The sequence below is a fragment of the Arachis stenosperma genome, chromosome 8 (genome assembly GCF_014773155.1).
Source record: "Arachis stenosperma cultivar V10309 chromosome 8, arast.V10309.gnm1.PFL2, whole genome shotgun sequence".
Classification (NCBI taxonomy): domain Eukaryota; kingdom Viridiplantae; phylum Streptophyta; class Magnoliopsida; order Fabales; family Fabaceae; genus Arachis; species Arachis stenosperma.
Window position 1 is genome coordinate 34,933,855 of NC_080384.1, and position 26,909 is coordinate 34,960,763.

General features: G+C 31.4%; 3 protein-coding genes across 3 annotated transcripts; all 3 read left to right on the forward strand.

Annotated features, from left to right (window-relative positions):
• Nucleotides 1-2,138: 2,138 nt before the first annotated feature.
• On the forward strand, nucleotides 2,139-5,966 carry LOC130945867 (probable aminotransferase TAT2). Its single transcript, XM_057874561.1, has 7 exons — nucleotides 2,139-2,421; nucleotides 2,977-3,319; nucleotides 3,402-3,620; nucleotides 4,723-4,785; nucleotides 4,875-5,030; nucleotides 5,641-5,734; nucleotides 5,833-5,966. Exons 1-7 carry the CDS (start codon nucleotides 2,174-2,176, stop codon nucleotides 5,964-5,966), a joined length of 1,257 nt encoding a protein of 418 aa, XP_057730544.1. The 5' UTR covers nucleotides 2,139-2,173.
• Nucleotides 5,967-11,857: 5,891 nt separating this feature from the next.
• On the forward strand, nucleotides 11,858-14,693 carry LOC130946949 (probable aminotransferase TAT2). The gene is made up of 7 exons (XM_057875858.1): nucleotides 11,858-12,155; nucleotides 12,587-12,926; nucleotides 13,006-13,224; nucleotides 13,365-13,424; nucleotides 13,514-13,669; nucleotides 14,263-14,356; nucleotides 14,449-14,693. Exons 1-7 carry the CDS (start codon nucleotides 11,908-11,910, stop codon nucleotides 14,580-14,582), a joined length of 1,251 nt encoding a protein of 416 aa, XP_057731841.1. The 5' UTR covers nucleotides 11,858-11,907; the 3' UTR covers nucleotides 14,583-14,693.
• A 3,560-nt stretch (nucleotides 14,694-18,253) lies between these two features.
• LOC130945868 (verprolin-like) lies at nucleotides 18,254-18,961 on the forward strand. Its single transcript, XM_057874562.1, has one exon. The coding sequence runs from the start codon at nucleotides 18,254-18,256 to the stop codon at nucleotides 18,959-18,961; it is 708 nt and encodes a 235-aa protein (XP_057730545.1).
• The last annotated feature ends 7,948 nt before the right edge of the window (nucleotides 18,962-26,909 follow it).

Genomic DNA, 26,909 nt, shown 5'->3' on the forward strand with positions numbered 1-26,909 from the left:
CTTTTGGCACAAGATGGGTAAAATATATATCACTTTTGAGAATAGTGTGCAAACTTGCACTATCCGCAAGGCATACATCTTCATTACATATCCTTGCCATTCTCTTCAAAAACAAATAATAATAAAATAAGTAGTATGCACAGATAAATTGAATACCTGATCAAAATTATTTTTCTAAGAAATATTGCACATAAAATAATGTCATATACTAAAATTTTATTTTAAAAACATGACATATTCATTGATTTCAAAATTCATAAACATTAATATTTCATTATTTATGTACATCACATTTGAAACTTAAATACATAGAAAATAAAACTTGACAATAAGTTCTTTACATTATTTATTTACATATATATTTCACAACCCCACATATTAAACTATTCCATCATTGATCAAATGACCAATATTTCCTTCAGGGTCCTCAAAGAAATCAGATACATCATAATGAGTGGTGGAGTTCTCAGCATCATTTGAAACAAAATTTGTTTCCTTTCCTTGTCGTTCTTTTCAAAGATGCCTGGTAAAGATCGACTAGGTGCCTTGGGGTACGACAGGTACGTGACCAATGGCCCTTTCCACCACAGCGGAAACACTTCTCCTCGGTTGATTTATTCTGCCCGATATTCCTTTCTTTGTCCCACTTCTGGTGAGATCCTCTCTTTTAAACATAATTCTTTTTCCTTCCATAATTTTTCTTGTTATTAAAAGCTTGCCATTTACCTCTTCTGGGGTAATGATTTGCCACATTTACTTCAGGAAATGGGGCGGCGCCAGCTGGGCGCGCTTCATGATTTTTCAATAACAACTCATTGTTGCGTTCGGCAACAATAAGGCAAGAAATTAACTCAGAATATTTTTTAAACCCTTTCTCTCGATACTGCTGCTGCAGGAGCACATTCGAGGCATGGAAGGTTGAGAAAGTTTTCTCCAACATATCATGATCAGTTATTTTTTCCCCACACAATTTCATTCGTGAGGTGATTCGAAACATTGCAGAATTATATTCATTTATAGATTTAAAATCTTGTAAACGCAAATGCGTCCATTCATATCGGGCTTGAGGACGTATCACCGTTTTCTGATGACTGTACCTTTCTTCAAGGTCTTTCCAAAGATCTGCAGGATCTTTTAATGTAAGATATTCATTTTTCAATCCTTCGTCAAGATGACGATGGAGAAAAATCATGGCTTTAGCTTTATCCTTCTGGGATGCATTATTTTCAGCCTTAATGGTATCTCCAAGATCCATTGAATCAAGATGGATTTCAGCATCTAGTATCCATGATAAATAATTGTTTCCAGATATATCAAGAGCATTGAATTCAAGATGAGAGAGCTTCGACATAATGAAAATATTACCTGAGTCTTCCCAAAGATTTGATCAGAGTCTCGTGCTGATAACGTGTTGTGAAATAAATAAAAGATATATAAAATAAAGATGTATAAATAGAAGACTCTATTATTAATATAATTAGCTCAATAATTATTATATATATATAATAATATTATATGTTGTATTGTGTATATATACAAAGATAAGGAAAAGTATTAAAAATAAGAGAGAGATTTGCATTTGATATTATCTCAATATAATATAGATGGTTAATATTGCTATTAATATTATATGTAAAGAGTAATAGAAAATAGAATTTAAAATACTTATAAAATAAAAGAAGAGGAAAAATTGTAGTAGAAATATAAAGAGAAGTATTTGATTGTAACATAAAGAGAGAAGTGATTTTATTATTACTTGCTTGTGTTTCTCTCGGAGGCAAAGGCCTCTATTTATACACATATTGGGAGCTTAATTTCAACATGCATTTAATGTCATTCCTTCTTTGAAAAAGTGAGTTTTGCATGGGAATGGGCATCCACGTTGTTGTTCTTATCACAACAAAATACAATATTAAGACTTATTTCAATTTCTATCTCTCATTCTCTATTTCTCAATTTCAGTCTTTCAATCTCTCTGTATCTTTTTAAAATGCTACCTAACAAATTAGCAGAGAGATCCGAAGAGAAATTAGTACATACCCCACCATGTGAATGGAGGAGAGTAGCGAGTCACACACTCACTCACAAGTCACAAGGTAGCACACTAACTCTGCCTAGTGGCTGTATGTATATGAAAAAGCTGAGAGGGATAACGTAAGATATTATCAGAGTAATGGAGAAGTGGAAGTTCCAAGGGAACCAAGGGCTGAAGAGTTCCGCGGTTTCAGTGAGAGGCGTGTTCAACGTGCTCATGCAGAGCATCAGTAAGGAGAAAGAGGTGGTTCATCTTTGTCGTGTTGACCCTACGGATAACCCTTTGTTTAGTGCAGATCCTGTGGCTGCTCATGCTGTCTCTACCGCTGCTCACTCTGCAAACTTCAACGGTTACCCTCCCACCTTTGGCCTACCTCAAGCTAGAAGGTTTCTAATTTCTTGATCATTAATTGTCACATGTTGACTTAGTGGCAATTATTATTATTAATCTTCATTTTCATACGATGAAAATATCTTCACGTGAATTGCAACTATTTAAAAAATTGTACATTATGATAAAGTGTATAGTGCTCACCTTCTAGATGATGCACATGTTCCAAAATTGTAGGAACTGATGGTTTATCAACTTTTAGTCATCAATGGGTTCCATTTTGGTGCCTGACTCTATCATTATAATGTTAAACTGAAATTGAGAATGATAAAAATTCACAGGCAGTTGTTGTCTTCATATAAAGTTAAAAGTTGAGTATCATTAAATGATTTGATAGATTTCACTAAATTATCATCTAACGATTATCGATTATCAACTTTATATGTAAATAAATGTATGTGAGTTTCTATTTGTGAGAATATATGCTCATTAATGTTTGGTATTTGCATATTTGATAATAGAGGAAACTCACTTGCAGTAGGTGTAGATAAGATGGAATAATATATGGTCTAAATCTAATCTAATGTACGAGATGGGAACTTTGGAAACAGGGCTATTGCAGAATATCTGTCTAGAGATCTTCCAAACAAGCTATCAGCAGAAGATGTATATGTTACAGTTGGTGCCACACAAGCCATAGAAATAATCTTACCATCAGTGTTTGCAACTCCAGGGGCTAACATTCTCCTTCCCAGACCAGGCTTCCCTCAATATGAAACTCATGCTGCTTTGTGCGGCCTTGAAGTCCGCCACTTTGATCTCTTGCCAAACAGTTCTTGGGAGGTAGACATTGATGCCCTTGAAGCTCTAGCAGATGACAAAACTATGGCCATGGTTCTCATTAGTCCTAGCAATCCTTGTGGAAATGTCTTCACCTACCAACATTTAAAGAGGGTACATATGATATATGGACTATTCATTTAGCTTCTAGATATATGGCGTTTGCTATAGAACCAACAACATGTGATTATTGTAGGTTGCAGAGACTGCAAGGAAACTGGGGATCTTTGTAATATCTGATGAAGTTTATGCCCACATAGCTTTTGGGAGCAATCCATTTGTGCCTATGGGAGTATTTTCGTCAATAGTTCCCGTGATTACACTTGGCTCTATATCTAAAAGATGGATTCTTCCTGGTTGGAGATTTGGTTGGATAGCCACTTGTGATCCCCATGGAATTTTCCAAAAATCGGGGGTTAGTTTCATTTTATGCTTTTCATCTTAATCTTTATCGCTTTCTTCTTGTAATCGTCACTCTAAAAACTCTTAATCTCGTTTAATATTAGAGAAAATTTCACTCCCCTCCCATCTGCAAGATGCTAAAATGACATTTTTCTCTCTTCTATTTATAAAATGTACATTCTCCTCTTTTATAACTTTTAAAAAAAAAAATTTAATCTATTTTAAATTTTTTGTATTAACTAATGTTAACTTTATCCATTTTTCAAAAAAAATTATTTTTTACAAAAATACTCTTTAGACAAAATTTTATTTTTTCATTAAATTTTGCCTACCAAAATACCTTTTAATAAATTCTTTTTTTATTAATTAAATTGTATTTTTATCAAAATATTTTTAAAAAATTTAATAATTAAATTATTTTTTCGAAGATACCCTTCAATAATTTTTTAATTATTAAGCTATAATTTTATTAAAATTGTTGTTAACATTTTTTTTTATATTTTACTATTAATATTTTTATATCAGTATATATTATTTTAATATTAAAAAAATCTTAGTAAGATTTTTTTTAATATTAATATCAAAATATATTAATTTTTATACATGTTAACAATGATAAGATTTTTTTATTTAATGTTAAAATAATATACATTGATATAAAAAAATTAATAGTAAAATATAAAAAAATATTAACAAAAATTTTGAAAAAATCATAATTTAATAATTAAAAAATTATTGAAAAATATCTTAGAAAAAAATAATTTAATTATTAATTTTTTTTAATTTTTTAGTGAAAATACAATTTAATTAATAAAAAAATAATTTATTAAAAGATATTTTAGTAAGTAAAATTTAATGACAAAAAAATAAAATTTTTGTTAAAGGATATTTTTGTAAAAAATAATTTATTTTTCTTAAAAAATTGATAAAATTAACATTAGTTAATACAAAAAATTTAAAATAATTAAAGATGAAGTTTTCTAAAAATTATAAAGAAAAAGAATGTACATTTTATAAATAGAGGGGAAGAAAATGTCATTTTAACATCTTATAGAGGAGGAGAGTGAAATTTTTTCTTAATATTAAATTACTTTTTTTTTTCTTCTTTTTATCAGATTGCGGCAAATATCTTCGAGAGAAAAATGGAGATTACTAGTGACCCTCCAACTTTCATGCAGGTAACAAATGGAAACTAGCTTTTATTTATTTTTCTTTAGCGGTCTTTTTTATATCAAAAGAAGTGATCACTAGTAATGTATGCTCACAGGCAGCAATTCCTGAAATACTTGAGAGAACAAACGATGAATTTTATTCAAAAAATCTTGATATAACGAGGGAGGCTGCAAACGCACTCTATGAAAGATTTAAGGAGATCCCTTCCTTGATATGTCCTCATAAACCCGATGGAGCCATGGCTGTGATGGTACATAATAAAATATACAATGAATGGTCAAATTTATTCAAAAAAAAGATTACTTCTTTTTTAAATTGGTTTGAAAAAGATTTTTTTAATTAAATTTATCTTTTAAAAATTTTAAGTTAATTACCTTAATTTTTTTGTCACTTTTTTTAATTGATGGAGTCAAAATTTGACGATATGTCATAAATACTTAAGAATCTAATTGGCAGTTAATATGATAATTTTATGATATTAGGTCAAATTAAAACCTAATTAAAAAGAGACTTTGAGTTTGAGGTATTAGAATTCTCAATTTGAGATTGATTTGATTTGATTTCATAAACTTTTCATATTAACCGCTAATTAAAACTACTAGGTATATATTGTGGTATTAATTAACGTGTCACATCAGAAAATTTTTATATTATTAACATAAATGACTAAAAAACAAATATGACTTATTTAAAATCTTTAAAAGACAAATTTAATTAAAAATCATTTAAAGAACTAATTTAAAAAATCAGTAATTTTTTATGGACTAATTCGACCAACTACTTATAAAATATGTTAAGAGTTACTAAAACAACGTTTTCATAAGAATTTAACGTGAACAAGGGATTACTATATGGAGCAGGTGCAGATAAACTTGTCACAAATTGACGGCATTGCTGATGATGTGGACTTCTGTGTCAAGCTGGCCAAAGAGAAATCACTACTTATTCTTCCTTGTAAGTGATTGTTTAAACCAGAAAAAAAAAAAAACACGAGAGGAAGAAAATAATGAAGTATCTCTGAGAATCTGTGTGTTGAAAAATAATAATTATAGGTGTTATTGTTGGACTGAAGAACTGGCTTCGGGTTAGTTTTAGTTTGGAGCGTTCTGCAATTGAAGAAGGCCTTAGCAGGTTAAAAGCATTCTGCCTTAGACATGCCAAGATGTCTCAGCAAATTAGTGCGTGATTTGATGCTTTGGATTTCAACGTGAATTATGGATATCTATTCCCCGCCATTGCTTTGTTGCAACGGTGTTTAATCCTATATTGTTATCAACAATAATGAAGAAGCTGGACTTGGTTGCTTCAGTTGCTATGGTTCTTCTGTATTATATGTTTTCATTTCATTAATAAACTTTACACATTTTATGTTATCACTTTATGCCTACATCGTACAGATGTTCTAATTGTGCACTGTGCAGCAATTTTATTGTCAGAAATTGAGGAGTGGTGCATGCAGGGGTGGAAAAAGGTCAAGTTGTCTGTAGTCTGACTTTCTGACTTGTTGTAAAATAAATACAGGTTTATATTTTTATAAAAGTTTTATTATGTTAATAAGTCAGGTCCAAACTCGTTGATTAACTTTATTAGTCTGTTAGGTTTGTTTAGGCCTGTTAATACATAATTAAATATATAAATAATTTTTTACTATTAATAAAATTATGAGATATTTTAAATTATTATATTTAATTATAAATAATTTTGTATATTTTAAATATTTTAAAATTTAAAATTTTTTATAAATATTAATTATGACATATTACATATAAATATGTTTATTAAAAAATAAATTTTTTTAAATAATATTTTTATTTTTATAAAAGAAAAAATTATCAGACCTTTTAACAGGTTTTAAACTAGGCCAGACTGAATAATAGGACAAATTTAGTACTTTAAAAAAAAGTCTACAGCAGTTTATAGGTCAAACCAATTGACTACATGACAAACTATGCCTGTTAAGAATAAAATATGGCCTGATCTAACTTGTTTCCACTCCTAAGTGCAAGGAAACTTTAATGTATAATTTTTTTGTGACTAACTTTAATGTATAGTTGACCATTATTAAATAATAATCTATTTAAATATATCAAATAATTTAATAATTTTTAATTATTAACTCAAATTTATGTGAATTTTTATTTTATTTTTTATTTTTATATAAAATTTTGATCTAAATTAAAAATTACTATAATTTATTAATTATTAGTTATAAGTTCTAATAATTACTTAAGTAAATATACTAGAAGCAAATTGGTTTGGCCATTTTTATTTTTATTTTTAATAAAAATGAAAATAAAATATAAAAACATATTTGGTTGAATAATTTAATATTATTTTCAGTAAAAATATTTTTAAAAAGAAGTATAAAATTAAAAATGATATTTTTTCGTTTTCAGTTTTTTTAGCCAAAAACAATGAAAAATATTTTAAATCTGTATTTTGTGTCGAGGATCCCTGATTTAGGGTCTTCAATTCTTTGTCTCCAACTCTCTTTCCATTCCTTTGTAGGCAGTAGCTCTCTTGATCTCTTCTATTCACATCCATTGATTTTTTCAGATTTTTCTGTACATTCAAAGGTAAAAGACTTTTTTTTAAGTTTAGTTAAAAATTTTGCTATATTTATTAAATTAAATTTTTTAATATGATATCAAATTTAAGTTTTAAAATGAGTATTTTCATTTTCTTTGTCTCTTCACATTGTCAATTCGTCTTTTATTAGTTGCCTATTTTTATTAGCTCTTTTCTATTCTCGTCTTTTTTATTGCCTAAACTCTTTAAAATTGTTTAACTGCTTGAAAATTTTTATTATTTTATTTCTGTAAATTAAATTGTAATATTAAATAATGTGAAATTTAAATTGTAATTTTTTTTGTTATATTTAGCTTTTTTTAATTTCAAACTCTAAATTTTATTTTTGGTGTTTATCTAAATTATTTTTGATGGTGTATTTTTCAATTTTATAGGAATATGATAATTTGTCTGCTAATGTATTTTTTATTTTTTCTTCTGCTGTATTTTTTGTTGGTTCTTATTTAATTCAAAGTCCAAGATGATAACAAAAAGGAATATTAAAAAAAAAGTAAATTCAACAATAATAAACATGAGGCATAAAAATTTTAATATAAATAATCATTTATATTTTTATTTAATATAATATTTTTTTTGTACTCCTATTTTCAAAGTTAAATTTATCTTTACTTTTATTTATATATTTTATTTATTTTGTATTTGTACATTATATTTATTTTTCAATATTAATATAATTTATTTTTGTATCTAAAAATATTAATTTTAAATATTTTTTGTTTTAAAAAGTTCTTTTCATGTTATTTTTTCAAATACCATATGACCGTCTCTTCTTTAAAAAAACAAAAAAATAATTTATTATGGAATAATTTATTTAATCAATAATCAAATAATAGAGTACCAATGAATTAAAAATAAATAAAAAAACTTAAAAAATACCAGTAAAAAATTTGGCTTTTTGTTTTTTTTTTTATTTTTAACATTTTATTCATTATTTTTTGAATAATTTATTTGTTATTAAAAAAAATGTTTAGATAAAAAATTTTAATATTATATTTATATATTCTTATCTTTTAGTATACTTTTAAGTAATTTTAATGAATTTATTTTATTATATTATATTTTATATATGTATATATCTTCTATTATTTAATTAAATAAAAATATATTTTTTTATAAAAAAAATTAACAACCAAACTAACTGTTATATAGTGTAATAAATTGTTTATCAATTTTTCATACGTGTTTATATTCTTGATATTTATGTAGTCAATATTTTACTAATTTAAATTTGTATATGCACAAACTACTTGGTTTTAAAAATTTTTCTTTACATGGTTTATAGTTGATGAGATATATTTTTTATAAAATAAAATAGTATAAGTTTTAAAATCTTTGTATATTTTACATTTCAAATTTCAAGACTATTTATACTGGGATAGATGGAAAAGGTGAAAAAAGGATAATAAAAAATTATAAAAAAATACAATAGTATTTATTGCAACAATTTATATTACATGGTTTTCAAAGGGTTTGCGCGCAAAATCAATGTGCCGTCGTTTAAGTAGTGTCCATCATGTTATGTAATTGTGCTAGATCAGCATTTTAGTGACGAAGATGATCGCAGAAACAAATTGGAGTGACAATTATAAATTTAGAGATTCTAATTAGGGCCAATAAAATTGTAGAGATTATTCTGATTATCAGACTAAATTTCAGGAGTTAAATTGATATTTAACTCTAAATTGGATGTTAGCATGAGAAAAATAGAATCAGTAAGTGCACGAACAAAAATATCAAAGTCAAAGGCTGAGAAGTATAATGCATATTCTATAGCAGCATGCATGGAAGTGTTAAATTCTATGAAAGATGTTTCAAGAATTATATACAATAGAGTTCTGGCCAAATTTGTTACTATAGAATGAAGATGTATTTTTATGACAATACCTGTTGTTAGAAGGATAGAGTGGCTTCATGATCTTGAGTAGTGCTTTAGATAATTAAGTTAAATTAGTTAATATTATTCTATTTTTTAGATTCGATATTTTCTTTGATTTAGTACTTTATTTTTGTTTAGTGCTATTCTATAATTTTTCTATTTATGTTTGACTTTTTTATTAATTCAAAAAAATTTTGTTTGCACGCTTATATTCAATGATTATTGGAGTAAATTCAAATAAATCATGTATGAGTAAGAAACTATGCCTTTGTACCGATTAGATCATAACTCAAGTATTGAGATTGAAAAAGATGCAAATGAATTTGAACAATAAATAGGAGATATTATTATGTTTAGAATGATGGTTGACTACAAAATGAAAAAAATTGTCAAAATTGTAGAACTTTTGTTTTAACAGAAAGAATGAATGCGGTTGAATTTTTAGCTGTCCATCCAATTAGATGTTATGAAAATTTTTAAATGGAGAAAGAAGTGTTCTTAAATTTTTGCAAAACCTTGAGAGAATTTACAGATTTATGTAATGGGAAAAAGGTGAGTTTAGAGAAGGGAGTTTAAATATTTTTTATAATTGTGTTCCACAATTTACGTCATAGAGTTGTTGTAAAACGCTTTTAACATTTATGTCATACTGTAAGTATCTAGTTTAAAAAAGTTCTAAGAACAGTATATAAATTGGAAATACAGACCACTCATTCGGGACACTGGGTGAGAATCGGATGAGAGTGAACTTGCAATGACATTTTGATGCCAAAGTCAGAAGAGTGCTTAAAGTTGAAAGATAGGTTTATAGTGTATATCTTGAGAGAATCGTGGTTCTCTCATTATAAAACTCTAGTGTTCCCTGAATTGAAAAAATACGATGCATATCTGCGATAGTAAATGTCGGAAAGACGCAATAAAATTTTTCGAGATGCGTTGAGTCACTGCATTGGTTCTCGACGAGTCGAGTCTGGGACTCATCCGTCATTGGGACGTCGAGTCCGGAATCTGAATTCAGAACAATTCTAGAATATTTTTAGATGCATTCAATCCTAAAAACAATTTTTCAAAATCTCATGGAGGTATATGTTTTTTTTTTTACATTTTTTATTATTGTAAGTTCTTTTCCTATTTTTAGTTAATTCTTATATATTCTTTAACTAGTATTTAATTTTTTATACAAATGAATTTTATCTTGTTGATTCTGATTTTTGTTCCAATATGCCAGGCTTTCTTGCTCCATTTCATAAACAAATATATTATTTTCGAGACTTTCACTTAAAAGGACAACCATAGAATAAATTTGAATTGTTTTATTATCGACACTTCTTATTAAGAGATGTTATTGAAAGGTATTTTGGTGTTTTAAAAGTAAGGTTTTCAATTTTAAAGCAAATGCCTATTCTCTCAGACGGCAAAGACAAAATCCTACTACATGCTGTGTTATATATAATTTTATTAAAATACAACACAGGGATGATAACTTTTTGATAAATTGCTGAAATGATCCAAATAAGAAAGACAATTGCAAATTAAATGTGAAACAATTATCATAGATGAATTAATTATTACTTTCTTAAAGTGTTGAATAGTGATACATTTTTTTATTTTTTATTTTTAGTTTTAGTGGTGCGTTTATTTTGTTTATCAGGATTGTTACACATTCAAATATTTTTTCATCCAATTAGATCTAACACCAATAAAAATCACTCTCACTAAAGAGCTGTTATTACATGCGTTTTTTTTCCTTCTCCTCCCCAGCGCTTTTCTTCTTCCTCTTCTTTTAAATACACGCATACTTACTCTTCTTCTTCTTTCAAATTCACACATACCTCCTCTTCTTCCTCCTCCTTCCTGAAGCATGCAAATTCTTCTTTTGCTTCTCCTCTTTCTCATTCTCTTCTTCTTCTCCTCTTTCGTTATCATCATCACCAATAACACCAATATTTTGCTCATGGATTATTTTTTTATAAGATTTATTGGGAGATATATTCTTTTATCGTGATCCTGAATTTTTTAGTGCTAGAAGAAGGCATGTTTTGGGTTATTGTTATGAGTTGCTAGCTTGCTAGGCTACTAATCGGGCCGAGTTGAAAATGAGATACAAAGACATAGAAGGAATGATTGGACTCCGGCCCTCTTTTTCCAAACACAGTGCCACAGTGCGGGGCAGGTAGCCCCAAATCAGAGTGCCCTCTTTCCGGGACCACTTTGCTGAATGTATGAAGTATTGAAAGCACACCTTGGCTTCCATGAGATATTGATGCATGCATAACACAGAATTTAAACTTTTCACATTTGTTTAAACAGACCAATGAATTGACCACTCAGATCAATCTAAACTTGATCAATCTAAGTGTATTATTAATCTTGTCTCTTAAGGAAGTATAAATTTGATAGTATCATATTAATAATAGTATAATATAAACAGAGGAACACTCAATAATTCAATATTGCATTGCATTACATATGCGTAAACAACGTGATGTCACGCATCTATAAAAAATTAGCAGAGATCGGAAGAGAAATTAGTACATACCCCACCATGTGTTCGGAGGAGAGTAGCGACACTCACAAGTCACAAGGTAGCACATTACCTCTCCCTAGTGGCTGTATGTATCTGAAAAAGCTGAGAGGGATAACGTAAGATATTATCAGAGTAATGGAGAAGTGGAAGTTCCAAGGGAACCAAGGGCTGAAGAGTTTGGCGGTTTCAGTGAGTGGCGCGTTCAACGTGCTCATGCAGAGCATCAGCAAGGAGAAAGAGGTGGTTCATCTTTGTCGTGTTGACCCTACGGATAACCCTTTGTTTAGTGTAGATCCTGTGGCTGCTCATGCTGTCTCTACCGCCGTTCACTCTGGCAACTTCAACTGTTACCCTCCCACCTTTGGCCTACCTCAAGCTAGAAGGTTTCTAATTTCTTGATCATTAATTGTCACATGTTGACTTGGTGGCAATTATTATTATTAATCTTCATTTTCATACGAAGAAAATATCTTCACGTGAATTGCTACTATTTAAAAAATTGTACATTATGATGATGATGATGATTCGTTTAATTAAGTGTATAATGCTCACCTTCTAGATGATGCACATGTTCCAAAATTCTAGGAACTGGATGGTTTGTGAACTTTTAGTGCGTGACTCTATCATTATAATGTTAAATTGTAATTGAGAATGATAAAAATTTAGGTGCAGTTGTCTTCGAATGAAACTAATTAATGTTTGGTATTTGCATATTTGGTATTAGAGGAAACTCACATGCAGTTGGTGTAGATAAGATGGAATAATATGTGGTCTAAATCTAATCTGATGTACGAGATGGGAACTTTGGAAACAGGGCTATTGGAGAATATCTGTCTAGAGATCTTCCAAACAAGCTATCAGCAGAAGATATATATGTTACAGATGGTGCCACACAAGCCATAGATATAATCTTACCAGTATTTGCAACTCCAGGGGCTAACATTCTCCTTCCAAGACCAGGCTATCCTCAATATGAAACTCGTGCTACTTTGTGCGGCCTTGAAGTCCGCCACTTTGATCTCTTGCCTAACAGTTCCTGGGAGGTAGACATTGATTCCCTTGAAGCTCTAGCAGATGACAAAACTATGGCCATGGTTCTCGTTAGTCCTAGCAATCCTTGTGGGAATGTCTTCACCTACCAACATTTAAAGAGGGTACATATGATATATGGACTATTCATTTAGCTTCTAGATATATGGCCTTTGTTATAGAACCAACATGTGATTATTGTAGGTTGCAGAGACTGCAAGGAAACTGGGGATGTTTGTAATATCTGATGAAGTTTATGCCCATATAGCTTTTGGGTGCAATCCATTTGTGCCTATGGGAGTATTTTCGTCAATAGTTCCCGTGATTACACTTGGCTCTATATCTAAAAGATGGATTCTTCCTGGTTGGAGATTTGGTTGGATAGCCACTTGTGATCCCCATCGAATTTTCCAAAAATCGGGGGTTAGATTCATTTTATGCTTTTCATCTTAATCTTTATCGCTTTCTTCTTGTAATCGCCACTCTAAAAACTCTTAATCTCGTTTATCTGGGATTATTATAGCATTTAATATTAAATGACTTTTTTTTCTTCTTTTTATCAGATTGCGGCAAATATCGAGAGCTATATGGAGATTACTAATGACCCTCCAACTTTCATGCAGGTAACAAATGGAAACTAGATTTTATTTATTTTCCTTTAGCGGTCTTTTTTATATCAAAAGAAGTGATCACTGGTAATGTATGCTCACAGGCAGCAATTCCTGAAATACTTGAGAGAACAAACGATGAATTTTATTCAAAAAATCTTGATATAACGAGGGAGGCTGCAAACGCACTCTATGAAAGATTTAAGGAGATCCCTTCCTTGATATGTCCTCATAAACCAGATGGAGCCATGGCTGTGATGGTACATAATAAAATATAGAGTAAATGGTCAAATTCGTTCATGAAAGATCACTTCTTTTTTAAATTGGTTTGCAAAAATTTTTTTAATTAAATTCGTCTTTTAACAATTTTAATTTAATTACTTTAGTTCTTTCGTCATTTTTTTTTGTTGACGGAGTGAAAATTTGATATGACGATAAATATTTAAGAATTCTAATTGGCTGTTAATATGATAGGTTTATAATATTAGGTCAAATTAAAACCTAATTAAAAGAAACTTTGAGGTATTGGAATCAATGGATTGATTTGATCTAATTTTATAAACTTTTCATATTAGTCGCTAATTAAAATTATTATGCATATATTGTGGTATCAGTTAACTTATCACATTAATAAATTTTAATACTGTGGACACAAATAACAAAAGGATAAATATGACTAATTTAAAATATTTAAAAGATGAATTTAATTAAAAAATATTTAAAGGACCAATTTAAAAAATCAGTGATCTTTCATGAACTAATTTGACCATTTACTTACCAAATATGTTAAGAGTTACTAAAACAACCTTTTCATAAGAATTTAACGTGAACAAGGGATTACTATATGGAGCAGGTGCAGATAAACTTGTCACAAATTGACGGCATTGCTGATGATGTGGACTTCTGTGTCAAGCTGGCCAAAGAGGAATCACTACTTATTCTTCCTGGTAAGTGATTGTTTAGACCAGAAAAAAACACGAGAGGAAGAAAATAATGAAGTATCTCTGAGAATCTGTGTGTTGAAAAATTATAATTATAGGTGTTATTGTTGGACTGAAGAACTGGCTTCGGGTTAGTTTCGGTTTGGAGCGTTCTGCAATTGAAGAAGGCCTTAACAGATTAAAAGCATTCTGCCTTAGGCATGCCAAGATGTCTCAGCAAATTAGTGCGTGATTTGATGCTTTGGATTTCAACGTGAATTATTAACGATAATAAGAGTATTTTAATTATTCTCTATAATAAAAGTATTGTAATTATTTTTTATAAAAAAATATTAATTTAAATTAATTTAAGATTTGGTTCACTATTTTTTTTATTTAATCAATTTGTCTAGTCTAATTTTAACAAAAATAACATAATTTAATCGATTATATATGTTAAATTTTAATTATTGAAAATTATCTTTAAAAAAAGACGTTTTAGACATCTTTATTTGAATGGCTCCCATAATTTTTTGTGACTAACTTTGATGTATAGTTAACGATTATTAGATAATAATCTATTTAAATATATCAAATAATTTAATAATTTTTAATTATTAACTTAAATCTATGTGAATTTTTATTTTATTTTTTATTTTTATATAAAATTTTGATCCAAATTAAAAATTACTATAATTTATTAATTATTAGTTATAAGTTCTAATAATTAGTTAAGTAAATATACTAGAAGCAAATTGGTTTGGCCATTTTTATTTTTATTTTTAATAAAAATGAAAATAAAATATAAAAACATATTTGGTTGAATAATTTAATATTATTTTCAGTCAAAATATTTTTAAAAAGAAGTATAAAATTAAAAATGATATTTTTTCGTTTTCAATTTTTTTTAGCTAAAAATAATAAAAATATTTTTAATCTATATTTTGTGTTGAGGATCCCTGATTTATCGTGGATCCCTGATTTATCGTCTTCGATCCTTTGCCTCCAACTCTCTTTCCATTCTTTCGTAGGCAGTAGCTCTCTTCTATTCACTTTTATCGATTTTTTTAGATTTTTCTGTAAGGTAAAAGACTTTTTTTTTTAGTTTAGTTAAAAATTTTTGCTATATTTATTAAATTAAATTAAAATTTTTAATATGATATCAAATTTAAGTTCTAAAACGAGTGTTTTTATTTTTTTTGTCGATGTTTTCATATTGTCAATTCATTTTTTATTAGTTGCTTATTTTTGCTAACTCTCTTCTATTTTCGTATTTTCTATTGTCTAAACTCTTTAAAACTGTTTAATTGCTTGAAATTTTTTACTATTTTATTTTTGTAAATTAAATTGTAATATTAAATAATGTGAAATTTAAATTGTAAATTTTTTTGTTATATTTAACTTTTTTTTAATTTCAAACTCTAAATTTTATTTTTGGTGTTTATCTAAAATATTTTCGATGGTGTATTTTTCAATTTTATAGGGATATAATAATTTGTCTGCTAATGTATTTTTTTTTTCTGCCGTATTTTTTGTTGGTTTTTATTTAATTCAAAGTCCAAGATGATACAAAAAGGAATATTCAAAAAAAGAGTAAATTCAACAATAATAAACATGAGGCATAAAATTTTTAATATAAATATTTATTTATATTTTTATATTCAATATAATATCTTCTTTTGTACTCCTATTTTCAAAGTTAAATTTATCTTTACTTTTATTTATGTGTTTTATTTATTTTCTATTTGTACATTATATTTATTTTTTAATATTAATATAATTTATTTTTATATCTAAAAATATTAATTTTAAATATCTTTTATTTTAAAAAGTTCTTTTCATGTTATTTTTTCAAATGCCATTTGACCGTCTCTTCTTTAACAAAAAAAAATATAATTTATTATGGAATAATTTATTTAATCAATAATCAAATAATAGAGTACCAATGAATTAAAAATAAAAAAAACTTAAACAAATAACAGTAAAAAAGTTGGCTTTTTTTTTAATTTTAACATTTTATTCTTTATTTTTTGAATAATTTATTTGTTATTAAAAAATGTTTAGATAAAAAATTTTAATATTATATTTATATATTCTTATCTTTTAGTATACTTTTAAGTAATTTTAATGAATTTATTTTATTTTATTATATTTTGTATATGTATATATCTTCTATTATTTAATTAAATAAAAATAGATTTTTTTTTATAAAAAAAATTAACAACCAAACTAACTGTTATCTATAGTGTAATAAATTAATTGTCAATTTTTCATACGTGTTTATATTCTTGATATTTATGTAGTCAATATTTTACTAATTTAAATTTGTATATGCACAAACTACTTGGGTTTAAAAATTTTTCTTTACATGGTTTATAGTTGATGAGATATATTTTTTGTAAAATAAAATAGTATAAGTTTTAAAATCTTTGTATATTTTACATTTCAAATTTCAAGACTATTTATACTGGGATGCATGGAAAAAGTGAAAAAAAAAATTATAAAAAATTATAAAAAAAAATACAATAGTATTTATCGCAACAATTTACGAATATGTTAAGAAAAATATGTTATAACTTATAAGGATCGACGTTTAAGAATTAAGTTTGAAAATATATAAATAAAGAATTGACGTCAGTCATTCGCGATGATTATGGTGCGGAAAGGGTGAAAAAAAGGTTTAATTGATTACGCATACAACATCAAAATTTTTTAACTTTATTAGCTAGAACTGAAATTATATGAGATGTGCAATTAAACAAAATGTTAATAGTCAAATTCGTCCCTGAAAGATACCTCGATCTCTATTTTAGTCCTTGAAAGATAAACTTAATCAAAAGAGTCCTTCAAAGATATCCGACTTAATCAGGTTTGTCGTTCCGTCAACTCTCTTGATGACTTAGCTAACGTCTGCTGACGTGTGACGTTAACTGCTACCGTGGCAGACAACGAAAACGACACCGTTTTGATTGAATGCCCTGCTAGCCATGATTCGGCGTCGTTTTGTGGCCAGAGTAGATTCAAAACGTTGCAGACTCTCACCCCATTCCATAGCAACTATTTCTATGTTTCGCTCCAAAATGTTTTATCTCCCTCAAGCCATGCCCTGAACCTTTCACCTTGCATTCGAATGACGCCATCCACGTTTGTCAGTGTTGGTTGACGATCAAAGCAGAGTAGGTATTGCTACTGAGAACAGAGTTCATCGTCTCTTGGAGAAACATTGATTGTGGAAGAAGCAATCGTGACGGTTAGAGGTAAGAATGAAAGCTTTTTCATATTTTTTGAGTCATTTTGTGGCCTGATGTCTTTGTAGTGGTGTGTTGTATGTTCTCGTCTGAATTAGGATAGGGGTTTGAGGAGGCTAAGGGTTTGTGTGACTGTTGTTGAAGATTTTGAGTATGTCAGAATGCATTGCTTTGACTGCCGTTGTGATGATATTTAGCTATGGGTCTTTCATTTTAATGATGGTTCTTTTTCGTTGTTGCATGTTCATTTTGGAGTTGGGGTTTGTTTTGTTATGATTGAGAATAGCTAGTGACAATCTGTAGGCTAAAGGTGTTTTCTTTTTTGTTATTGTAGATGGAAGGTCCTCCGATGACTTTTGTGTTTCACCATGGTGGATTGTTTAAAAAGAATGTGGAAGGAGATATAGTATATGAACCTGATAATATAGAGGTGTTAATGGGGGTTGAAGGAGACACGCTTGACGTCTTCTTTGTAAGGGATTACTATAGGGAGTTGGATTACATTGAAGCTGAAAACTGTTAGTCGAAAGATCCTGGAGTTCCCCTTTCATCCGGGTTGAGAAGGTTAGTCACAGACGCAGACTTGCTTGCCATGTGCAAGGATTGTAGGAGAAATCAACATGTAATCAATATCTACCTGGAGAATTGTATTTCACAGCCTTGTATAGTAGAAAACATGGAGGAGGAAGTAGTGAATGTGGAAGCAGAAAGCTTGAAACAGAGGAAGTCTTTCGAAGCTAAGAAGTGCAGTTCTCAATCTACCAAGATACCTACAACAATGGTTCCTCAGTCCAATAAGCAAACCTCTCAGCCCAACAGACCAACCTTACAGCCCAAGTCACAGCCCAACAAACCAACAATGAAGACCAATTCTGAGCCCAACAAACCAAAGATGAAGCCCATTTCTCAGCCCAATAAACCAGTTCATATGCCTATGAAGGCAAAATCTCAACCCAAAAAAACAACATCTCAGCCCATGAAGCCTGACCCTCAGACCAAGAAGACCAGCTATCAGGCCAAATCAGTCCCACCTCAATCAAATGCATCATCACAAGCAGCTAAAAACTCACAAGGGAATAAGAATAAACAAAGTAGCAGTGGCTGCATACTCACAAGATCTGGAAGACAAGTAAAAGAAGCTCCCCTCCAGGAAGATGACAGTGACTCTCATGACTCTTATGAAAGTGTTGAAGATGAACTGTACAGGCTTCCCAAAGTTGTAGGAGACAACCTGTATAGTAGTGACAGTGATAGTGACTCTGGTAACAGAAAAAGAAGTGAAAAAAGGGACAGCAAGTCTGAAGTCAGAGAGAAGCACAAGCCCCCTAAGGCCAGATTAGGTGATAAAGAAATAGACACTGATGACTCTAACTATGAGGGTTGACGTTAGGATTTTTGCTAGTAAAGAATTTATAAAAATATTTGCGTTGTAGATATAGCTTCTAAACTAACAGAAATCCTTTCGTACAAAAGTTTTGGTTGTCACAAGTAACAAACCCCTAAATAAATTGATAACCGAAGTATTTAAACATCGGGTCGTCTTCTCAAGGAATTGCAGGGAGGTATGTTCTTATTATTGGTTATGAAAAATTGTGTTTTGGAATTTTGGATTAAGGTAAAAGGTTAGTTGAATGACAAGTAAAATAAAATAATAATAACTGTAAAATAAACCTTTGGCAATGTATAAGAACTGGAAGTCCTATCCTAGTTATCCTTATCAATTGTAATGAGAATTGGATTTTTCTCCCACCTTGTTAACCTTTAACTATGAAGGTAAGTTAAGTGGATGAATTAATTCGAATCCTCAAGTCCTAGTCTTTCCTTAGGAAAGGCTAGAGTTATTGGAATATGAATTAATGAAATGAAGAAATCCAATTTTCAATCAACAATGAGTTTGATAACTCTAGAGTCACCAATTATTTAACCAAAGCCAAAAGGGAAACTATCTAAATTAAATAAAAAGCATTCATAAATAAAACAATCATAAAATGAAATACATCAAATAACATTAATTAAGAAAATCAATCCAAACATGGAACATTGAAAATAAATAAATACAAAGAACATTGAACCTGGGATTGAGAGTCACTCCTAAAACTAAGAGAAGTCCTAAATCCTAATCCTAAGAGAGAGGAGAGAACCTCTCTCTCTGAAAACTACATCTAAAATAATAAAAAGAGAATTATGAATAGCATGATTATGAATGGATGCATTCTCCCACTTTATAGCCTCTAATCTGTGTTCTCTGGGTCGAAAACTGGGTCAAAAACAGCCCAGAAGTCACTTCCAGCGCTTTCTGGTCCGTACAGGTCGCGGAAAAGTGACGCGGCCGCATGGCTCACGTGGCCGCGTGGGTTGCGTTCCTGCCAGGTCACGCGTCCGCGTGACTCACGCGTTCGCGTCGTCTGGCGTCGAAGCAGCTATGGCAAATTATATATCAAATTGAAGCCCCGGATGTTAGCTTTCCAACGCAACTAGAACCGCGTCGTTTGGACCTCTGTAGCTAAAGCTATAGCCGTTTGAGTGCGAAGAGGTCAGGCTGGACAGCTTAGCAATTTCTCCAACTTATTGTATTCCTTGCACTTTTGCATGCTTCCTTCCCATCCTCCAAGCCATTCATGCCTTATAATATCTGAAAACACTTAACACACATATCAAGGCATCTAATGGTAATAAGAGAGGATTAATAATAAGTAAATATAAGATCAAAGAAGCATGTTTTCAATCATAGCACAAAATCAGGAAGGAAAATGTAAAACATGCGAATTGTATGAATAAGTGAGTAAAGAGTTGATAAAAACCACTCAATTGAGCATAAGATAAACCATAAAATAGTGGTTTATCAAGGGTTCTGAAGATTAACAAAGCTCAATATGGGTTGGTGTGGGACTATGCCAATGAGTTGCTGACTAGCAACCCCGGGTCCACAATACAAGTAGCTGTTATCCCCATGCCTCAGAGTCCTCCCCTGTTTGATCGTTTCTATGTTTGTCTTGATGCCTGCAAGAGGGGGTTTAAGGCATATTGTAGATCCTTAATTGGTCTTGATGGAGCATTTTTGAAGACACTACATGGGGGTCAAATTTTAACAGCGTGTGGACAAGATGCTAACAATCACATCTTTGTGATTGCTGATGCGATTGTCAGCGTCGAAAACAAAGACAATTGGAAGTGGTTCCTTGAGTTACTACACAAGGACCTGGGAGACTACAGGGAGAACAAATTGTGCTTCATTTCAGACATGCAGAAGGTGAGAATGTTATTGACTCACGATAAGAAACTGTTAGGGCATATTTAATTTAATGAATAACATTTAAGGACCAATTTGATTTAATGAATATAGATGTGGGATTATATTGATTTAACATCTTTTCGTGTGTTTGTTTCCTTGCAGGGTTTAATACCAGCTGTTCAGGAAGTGTTTGCTAGGGTACACCATCGATTCTACGTGTGGCATTTGTGGCGCAATTTCTCAAAACAATGGTCAAGCATTGAACTAAAAGATTTGGTATGAGAATGTGCTCAGTCAAGGACAACAAATGAATTCAACCGAAATATGAACAGAGTTAAGTTAATCAATCAAAAATCTTGGGAATATCTCAACAAATGGCCTAAGGTTGCATGGACAAAGGCGCATTTCAGTGAAGTTCCAAAGGTGGATAACATATGCAACAATGCTTATGTGTCTTTCAACGCAAAAATCAAGCATGAAAGGAGCAAGCCCATCCTGACATTAACTGAGGAAGTTAGAAGAATCATCATAAAGAGTATTGTTGACAATAAGAAGAAGTTACAAAAACTATCAAGGGATTCTCCCCCTTGTTCAGCAGAGTAGACTTGAAGCCATGATAACGTTGTCTAGCCACTGGACTCCTCAATGGTCCGGCGATGAAAAAAAAGAACTCTATGAAGTTCATGGCTGGCCAACCGATATGGTGGTTGACCTGGGAAAGCACACATGCAGCTGTGGTGGACGAAATTGTGATCCATGTTCTTTGTATTTGTATGAAATCATTATTATGGCATCGGTTGTTTTCACAACTCCGTTCAACTAACCAGCAAGTGTACTGGGTCGTCCAAGTAATAAACCTTACGTGAGTAAGGGTCGATCCCACAGAGATTGTTGGTATGAAGCAAGCTATGGTCACCTTGTAAATCTCAGTTAGACAGATAAAATTATGGAATTTAGAAAATCAAATAATAAAAAGAAATAATAAAAGGGATACTTATGCAGATTCATTGGTGGGGATTTCAGATAAGCATATGGAGATACTGTATGGCTCAAGGACGCCTGCTTTCCTACTGCTTCAACTCAATCCTTCTTACTCCTTTCCATGGCAAGCTGTGTATAGGGGTTCACCGTTCGACGATGGCTACTTTCAATCCTCTCGGAAAAATGGTCCTCTGCGGCTGTCACTCGCATGGCTAATCGTCTGGAGGCATCACACTGGCCGAAGGCTACATCCCATCCTCGCAGTGAAAACTACGCTCACGCGCTCTGTCACAGCACGGCTAATCACTGGTTGGTTCTCGCGCCTACTGGAATAGAATCCCTTGATTCTTTTGCGTCTGTCACTAACGCCCAGCACTTGCGAGTCTGAAGTACGTCACAGTCATTCATTACCGGAATCCTACTCGGAATACCACAGACAAGGTTAGACTTTCCGGATTCCCAGGATCCTACTCGGAATACCACAAACAAGGTGAGACTTTCCGGATCCTCATAAATGCCGCCATCTATCTAGCTTATACCACGAAGATTCTGTTGGGGAATCTAAGAGATACACATTCAAGCTCGGTTGCATGTAGAACGTAGGTGGTTGTCAATCACGTGTGTTCATAGGTGAGAATGATGATGAGCGTCACATAATCATCACATTTATCATGTTATTGGGTGCGAATGAATATCTTGGAATAAGAACAAGAGAGATTTGAATAAAAGAAAATAGAATTGCATTAATACTTGAGGTACAGCAGAGCTCCACACCCTTAATCTATGGTGTGCAGAAACACCACCGTTGAAAATACATAAGTGAAAGGTTCAGGCATGGCCGAGAGGCCAGCCCCCCTGATCTGAGAACTATGCGTCCCAAGATGTCAAATACATTAGTTAAATGTTCTATTTATAATAAACTAGCTCCTAGGGTTTACATGAGTAAGTAATTGATGCATAAATCCACTTCCGGGGCCCACTTGGTGTATGTTTGGGCTGAGCTTGATCAATCCACGAGCTGAGGCTTCTCTTGGAGTTGAACTCCGAGTTATGACGTGTTTTGGGCGTTCAACTCCGGATCATGACGTTTTTCTGGCGTTTAACTCCAGACAGCAGCATGTACTTGGCGTTCAACGCCAAGTTACGTCATCAATTTCCGAATAAAGTATGGACTATTATATATTGCTGGAAAGCCCTGGATGTCTACTTTCCAACGCCGTTGAGAGCGCGCCAATTGGAGTTCTGTAGCTCCAGAAAATCCATTTCGAGTGCAGGGAGGTCAGATTCCAACAGCATCAGCAGTCCTTTTGTCAGCCTTTTTTCAGAGTTTTGCTCAAGTCCCTCAATTTCAGCCAGAAATTACCTAAAATCACAGAAAAACACACAAACTCATAGTAAAGTCCAGAAATGTGAATTTAACATAAAAACTAATGAAAACATCCCTAAAAGTAGCTTGAACTTACTAAAAACTACCTAAAAACAATGCCAAAAAGCGTATAAATTATCCGCTCATCAAGCTGTCGCTTTTGGCAACTCACAGGTAACAAGTTCAACAGTTACTTATTTTCATCTGCATTTATGCACGATTTTTAAATAATCATTTAATTGTCTTTGTAAGGGATGCCGTGTATGCATGCAATATCGGCCATACAGGATAAGAATGACAAAAGGGCTGAAGAGTATTGTCATGACTGGTTGAAGATGGAAGCGTACAAGAAGACTTATTATTTCAATGTCAACCCAGTGAAAGGACAGGATCTGTGGGAAAAAACTTCACACCCAGCTCCAGTTCAACCACCATTTAAGGCAAAGTCTGGAAGACCAACAAAGAAAAGGAAAAAGGACAAAGATGAGCAACCAACTGGGTCAAAGACAAAGATGAAGAGGAAGTATAACCCTATCAGATGCATGTATTGTTGTGAGATAGGACACAACAAGAGAAGTTGTGCAAAGAAGAAAGCTACGGAAGCTGAGGAGCATGCCAGGCAGCTGCAGCTGCAACTAGCTGTGGTTGCCCACTTGCCCCTGCTGCAGATGGGGCTGAGCCTAAAGTAAACTCTGTTCCAGATGAACATAATCCAACTCCAGCAGATATAGCACCATTGCCTGCACTTCCATCACTAACACAGCCTCCAATAGTGATTGACATTAGCCAATCTAAAAGCATTCCACCAACCCAAGATACACAACACAACAGGTTGTATAATGACTACTCAACTATTAAACATATGTGATTTCTTTTATAATCTAAATCTAACAAATGCATCTGCCATTAAATTATGTAGGAATAAGTCACAGCTAGGCCACCCAAGTTACAAGTTATTAAAGGGAAAGCCAGACTTAGGTCCTCTCCTAAACCTATTGTAGCCGCACCAGTGGCTGTCTCTGCTAAGACAATCAAGGGGACTAATTTAGCCACTGCTAAAAAGCTGGCCAACTTTATGACCTTCCCCAGCTTCAAGCCTCAAGAAAGACTGATAAATGACTTTGATTGGTGTTGAAATGTATTTTGCTTGAATTTTTTTTGTATGAAGATACTTTAGGTTTTTTGCACAGGGCAATTGAAGTTTCATTATCAACATTGTGCTTATCTATGTAATTGAAAGTTGTACTATGCCCTTTTATTTTGGTTTAGCCTACTTTTTACGTTTGTATCCTCATGTAAAACCTTATGACTTTGCTGTGGTTTTTATCCTTAAGACAATATGACATTTAGCCTTCTATGGCAACTCAATGTTTAAGAGTACTTTGACTACTGATTATGTTCATACCTTAATACATCTTACTGTAACAGTGATTCGAATTGATTTGGAACATTTGATGGATTGTGTTGTCTTAATCTTAAAAAACCAAATGCAAACATCTATTCTCATTCAAGGCATTCATCTTATTACACCATGACATATCAACAGAATTTGGTTTACTTGGAACTACATAACAAACAACAAAGGATCACATTAATGACAACTACCACAAACATGAAAACTATTAACAGTTTCAATTCTTTAACTTCAGTTTTCAAACTGTCCAGTCTCCATGCCACCTTCAACCTCCATTCATCATAGTCACTTTCAATCTGCAGCTCAGCCCCATAATATTTCTTTGTTCCACCTTCGACCACCCCTTCATAGTCATCATCGTCAACCCACTTAAAGTAATTGCAGTGACTGCCCTTCTGCAAATTCAAAAATCAGAAAACAAAAAGTTGAAAAAAACCCAACAGCATAAAACAACATGAAAAACCTTTAACTTCTTTCACAACACTCACCCGGTACCTTAGACATGCACGGAAGAGTCTATCTGAGTTCTCTGCTGTCCCATATTTTTTTATCACAGCCTTCAACCCACAGAAACATGATTCCTCATGGGTTTTCCTCCTGATTCGCATTGAAGCGCTGGAACCATTGCTGCCGTTCGACGGAAACGACACACCACCGCCACGGCCTCCATTTGCTGCCTCCATCGTCGCCCCAAACCAGCAATTTCAACACTTACCCAGACATATGACCCTCTGATTGTTGAATGCGACGTATTTATCGTCAAAATTAGGATTAGGTTTCAAATACTAAGAGACTGATTTAAATTGTTTTTCCAAAGTTATCTTGTCAGCAATAGCTTATGACACGTTGGCCTCTGCCACGGTGGCAGCTAACGTCACACGTCAGCAGACGTTAGCCAAGTCATCAAGAAAGTTGACGGAAGGACGAACGTGATTAACTCGAATATCTTTGGAAGACTCTTTTGATTAAATTTATCTTTTGAGAACTAAAATGGAAATCAAGATATCTTTCAAAAACGATTTTGAATATTAACTCATTAAACAAAGGAAATGCTCGTATTGATGTATAGAAGGACATGTATACGATATGTATACATTAATTTTATTTTATTGTCATGTTATAATTTAGGATAAATATAAACTAAAAAAATTATTTTATTACATAGAAAGAAAGATATTTATAAACAATTCAAAAGGAGTGAATTTGAGTGGAACTATAAAATTCTCGGTGAGATATTCAATAGTAGCATGAACAATTAAGACATGTTTTTACTAAGGAGCCACCAACTTTAAATGAGAATAAGTTATTGGAGAAAGATTTTTTTTTCGAAAGGTGTGCACATTGACCCAATTGTTAATCTTAATGATGAGGACTATGAAAAAGGGGGTAAAAGATAGAAAACCATTGAGTCATTAGGAGACCAACAATGTAAGGTTAGATAAATTGGATGTTGCATGGGAAAAATAGACTGAATCAGTAAGTGCACGAACAGAAATATCAAAGTCAAAGGCTGAGAAGTATAATGCATATTCTATAGCAGCATGCATGGAAGTGTTAAATTCTATGAAAGATGTTTCAAGAATTATATACAATAGAGTTCTGGCCAAATTTGTTACTATAGAATGAAGATGTATTTTTATGACAATACCTGTTGTTAGAAGGATAGAGTGGCTTCATGATCTTGAGTAGTGCTTTAGATAATTAAGTTAAATTAGTTAATATTATTCTATTTTTTAGATTCGATATTTTCTTTGATTTAGTACTTTATTTTTGTTTAGTGCTATTCTATAATTTTTCTATTTATGTTTGACTTTTTTATTAATTCAAAAAAATTTTGTTTGCACGCTTATATTCAATGATTATTGGAGTAAATTCAAATGAATGGATTATGTATGCGTAGGAAACTATGTCTTTGTACGGATTAGATCATAACTCCAGTATTGAGATTGAAAAAGATGCAAATGAATTTGAATAAGAAATAGGAGACATTATTATGTTTAGAATAATGGTTGACTACAAAATGAAAAAAATTGACAAAATATCTTGTAGAACTTCTGCTTTAACAGAAAAAATGAATACGGTTGAATTTTTAGCTGGTCATCCAGCTAGATGTTATGAAAATTTTTAAATGGAGAAAGAAGTGTTCTTAAACTTTTGCAAAACTTTGTGAGAATTTACATATTTATGTGATGGGAAAAAAGGTGAGTTTAGAGAAGAGAGTTGCAATATTTTTTATAATTGTGTGTCACAATTCGCGTCATAGAGTTGTCGCAAAACGTTTTTAACATTCATGTCATACTGTAAGTACCTGGTTTAAAAAAATTTTAAGAACAATATAT